The 4,326-nt window shown below is 26.5% G+C and overlaps 2 protein-coding genes across 4 annotated transcripts in view; both read left to right on the forward strand.

Annotated features, from left to right (window-relative positions):
* The first annotated feature begins 6 nt into the window (after positions 1-6).
* LOC102674256 (odorant receptor 4-like) lies at positions 7-1,759 on the forward strand. 3 transcript variants are annotated; one of them, XM_031510216.1, is made up of 6 exons: positions 7-927; positions 1,016-1,115; positions 1,186-1,296; positions 1,366-1,521; positions 1,592-1,644; positions 1,717-1,759. In XM_031510216.1, coding segments are annotated over exons 1-6 (1,236 nt in total). In that variant the 5' UTR covers positions 7-112; the 3' UTR covers positions 1,718-1,759. The 3 variants fall into 3 exon arrangements, with proteins under 3 accessions (XP_031366076.1, XP_006615225.1, XP_031366077.1); XM_006615162.2 differs by lacking the exon at positions 1,717-1,759 and having other exon boundaries at positions 1,592-1,648; XM_031510217.1 differs by lacking the exons at positions 1,592-1,644; positions 1,717-1,759 and having other exon boundaries at positions 1,371-1,518.
* Positions 1,760-2,086: 327 nt separating this feature from the next.
* Positions 2,087-4,326, forward strand: part of LOC102674127 (odorant receptor 85b-like) — a 2,776-nt gene continuing 536 nt past the window's right edge. Inside the window, exons 1-5 of the mRNA XM_031510211.1 lie at positions 2,087-2,695; positions 3,127-3,563; positions 3,631-3,730; positions 3,794-3,904; positions 4,254-4,326. Coding sequence (XP_031366071.1) covers positions 2,330-2,695; positions 3,127-3,563; positions 3,631-3,730; positions 3,794-3,904; positions 4,254-4,326 — 1,087 coding nt within the window. The 5' untranslated portion in view covers positions 2,087-2,329. The remainder of the gene's footprint in view (positions 2,696-3,126; positions 3,564-3,630; positions 3,731-3,793; positions 3,905-4,253) is intronic.

Genomic DNA, 4,326 nt, shown 5'->3' on the forward strand with positions numbered 1-4,326 from the left:
AAGTTCATATACATTCATAAAAACGCAGAAACATGCGCTTGCGTTCTAACGATATCGCGAAGAAAGTTTTTAACCTGCCGATCAGTCGACAGTAAACACTTCAACTGTCACTATGCATGATCGATCACTCCACAATATTGAAAGTCAGTTGAAAAATAATTATTATAAGAGTGATATACATTACACATTACAAATGTGTCAATGGTTATTGAAACTAATCGGAGTGTGGCCTCTCATTTCCAATCAAACTAAGAAATTCGAACAGCTCGTTTCGATCATTCTAATGACTATGTGCTTCTCCAGTCTGTTATTTATCATCTTACCATCTGGTCATCATTATTTCTTTATAGAGAAAAATTTGAATATGAAAGTGAAAGCTCTTGGACCAGTTAGTTTCTGTGTATCATCCACAATTAAATATTGCTACCTTGCCTTAAAAGGATCCTCGTTTGAAAGATGTATTGAACATATGAAAAGAGATTGGATGATGGTGCAGGATCCAAATCATCGAACGATTATGTTAAAATATGCGACGATTAGTAGAAGACTTATTACCATATGTGCTGTTTTTTTATATTCAGGAGGAATGTCGTATCACACTGTAATGCAATTTTTATCGAAGGGAAAGAATAAGGATAATCACACGATCAGACCATTACCTTACATTGGTTATGATCCATTTTTCGATACACAGTCTAGTCCTACATATGAAATTGTATATTGTATACATTGCTTCACAGCGATGATCATGTATAGCATTTCAACGGTTGCATATAGTTTAGCAGCAATCTTTGTTACACATATTTGTGGACAGATTCAGGTACAAATAGCAAGATTACAAGATTTGGTCGAAAACAAGGAAAAGAGGAAATATGAAGATTGTGATCCTTTTGCTCTTATCGTGCACGATCATGTGGAAATATTAAGGTAAGAATCGAATATGTTTTTGAATAAACGAATAATATTTAAAATTAGAATGTGACAAAGAATTTTAAGGAATGTGTAAAAATTATAGATTTTCGAATAATATAGAAGAAGCTTTAAGAGAGATATGTTTTACGGAAATCGTAGAATGCACATTAAATATGTGTATGCTCGAATATTATTGTTTAATAGTAAGTAATTAAATGAAATTATATTAAAATTAAAAAAGTCTAATTATAAAAATTTTACTCTATTTTTCAGGAATGGTCAGCAGGTGATACAATTACACTTTTAACTTTTTTTACTTTATTGACTTCTTTCACATTTAACATATTTATATTCTGCTATATAGGTGAAATTCTGACTGAGCAGGTAATTATAAAAATTTCCTTTATTTTAATATTTTATATTTTATTAAGCAAAGTCAATAATCATTATTAGTGTAGTCAAATTGGTACAGTTTCCTATGAAATTGATTGGTATAAATTATCATCTAAGGAAGCTTATGATCTTATTTTATTAATCTCCATATCGCAATATCCACCAAAATTAACGGCAGGAAAAATAATCGAATTGTCTTTGAATACATTTAGCTCTGTAAGTTTTGATTTTTCAAACATTTTTAAAAACATTTTTAAATTGAAATTTTATACTGAATCGTTTTTAGGTAGCAAAAACATCAGTAGTTTATTTGAATTTGCTTCGAACAGTTACAGACTGGTAATGAAATTTATTTTTTATAATTATTATCACAGGATTATATCATTATATTTTTATATTTTATTTTCACAGATATTTTTTAACGAAGTATCAAGTACTAGGTATTTGTATTAATTATAATATATATAATTTAAATTCCATTAGTTTATTAGATGTTAGAAAAACACTGAATATATAATTTCTAAATATTTCTCTTCTCAGTTGAAATTAAATTTTTAATATTTTCTTTTCATTAATTATTATTTCAAAAAAAGATTAATCTATTTTTTTATGAGATGAAGAAAATATGCAAGCGTAGAAATTAATTATTTCACAAATTTTTACAGCATTAAAAAATATTTTTGAATCACATAAAAGTAAATACTTCATAATATATTAAATTTACATACATTTTAAATATTTTTTTATCACAAATTAATATATCACTCATCATTTCAAAATCGATCACTAATGTATAATATTAGTTTTCAATCTATCCTTTTCATCATTTTTAAACATAAAATTTTATAAAACGAACTGATAGCCTCCACTATAATTACAGTCTTTTATTTCTATTTACTTCTTTTAATAAGTATCGATCGACAATTGTAGTAACAGAAGCACGCACGCGATATTAGCAAGCATAAGCTCAACAGCAACTGTCACCAGACTATCACAAACAGTCGCTTTCCTACTGTCTAGCAACATGCACTTCTCTGTTCGAAATTTAATCAATAAACCGCGAAATCCTAATTACGAAAAAGATATAACTTATGTGACGAAACATAACAAGTGGGTTCTGATTTCTATTGGAATTTGGCCAACAGTATTAAAAAATATCGGTAAAATTTTACCGAAAATCGTGATTGGAATTAATAATTTAATGTGTTTCTTCATCCTGTTTCAAAGTGCATTGCATATCATATTGGAGCAGGAGGATACATTGCTAAGACTAAAGTTTTTTGGTTTAATTTTTTTCTCTTTTATGTCATTGATGAAATACTGGGCTCTAACAATACGCAAACCAGAAATTAAACATTGCATCGAACAAGTGCAATTAGATTGGAAACAAGTTAATTAAAACATATATTTATTAAAGATTTTTATTTCACGTGCATTTAAATATATCAATACACGGATAGTAAATAAAATTGAACTTCCACATAATTAACATATAGTTAATATAAATATCTATATTTCTATTATAATTGTGTTATATATATTAATAATAAACATTATTTTTTTATGTCATAATATATTTTATATACTATATTTATTATATTTTTAAATTTCATGAAATATATGTAAAACATATATTTTTATGTATTCCGTGTATAGGCGTATTTTAATACACGTTTACAACGTTATATTATTATTAATAATATTTTTACATTTTTAATATTTATTAGAATTATTATTATTATTTATATATGATACTTAATATTCATATATGAGTTATCTATAAATAAAAACTTTTTTTTAATAAAATTTACCATCTAACAGGTAAATATGGAAAATAATCGCGAACTTATGTTAAAATACGGTATCGTTGGTCGAAATTTGACCATTTATAGTATTTTATTCATGTACATCAGTGGTATTATGTATATTTCTATTATGCAGTATGCGATGAGATTGCAGATTAATGATGATAATCAAACGAGTAAAGTGTTGATTTATCCTGCATATAGTAACAGTATTCAAAAAAGTCCTATTTATGAAATAATATATGGTATTCAATGTATTTGTGGATATGTTCTCGATAGTGTAACATCTGGTGCTTGTGGCTTGGCCGCACTTTTCGTAACCCATGCCTGTGGACAAATCGACGTCATTATATCTCGATTGGATGACATAGTTGCTGAACAATTTTACAAGAAAAATTCAAATCCAAACATACGACTGATAGAAATTATTAAACATCACATAAAAATTTTAAAGTAAAAATATAAAAGTGATGTAAGTCATTACTTATCGTTCATGAAAACTTATCGTGTATTATTGTAGATTTTCAGCTGTGGTTGAAAAAGTATTGCAAGAAGTGTTCTTTTTAGAATTTATTAGTTCCACTTTTGTAATATGCTTGCTTGAATATTATTGCATTACGGTACGTTTTTGTTTTTTTTTATTTTGGTTTCTACAAGTATATCATATTTTTATATTTATACAGGATTGGGAGCAAAATAATATAATTAGTCTGACATCGTATGCATTACTATTAATATCATTGACATTTAATATGTTCTTATTATGCTATATTGGTGATCTTCTAATACAAAAGGTACTTTTTATTTTTGTAATTGTAAGAATGTTCACTGAGCCATCTTTGGTAAGAAAATATTTTAACAATCACATTTCTTTTTTCTTTACAATATAATTTTTTTTCTACACAATCTCACAATCTAGATAAATTATGCAAAAATTATTAAGCTTAAAGCTCACTTCTAGACACAATCTGAAATTATCATTTATTTCTTTTTCATTAGCTTTAAACACTTCGATTCACTCATATATTTTAAAAATTTATTTAACCACTTGCAAAAAATATTCACGTTTTTCTTCTAAAACAAAACATTTTGTATATCAATGTATATAAAAATATATTAATAAATATGTTACTTGCATCACAGAGTGCTAACATCGGAGTAGCCGTGTTCATGATTGACTGGTATCATTTACCAACGAAAACGATTCAAAATCTTA

This window comes from Apis dorsata, unplaced genomic scaffold (genome assembly GCF_000469605.1).
Source record: "Apis dorsata unplaced genomic scaffold, Apis dorsata 1.3 scaffold_217, whole genome shotgun sequence".
Lineage (NCBI taxonomy): Eukaryota > Metazoa > Arthropoda > Insecta > Hymenoptera > Apidae > Apis > Apis dorsata.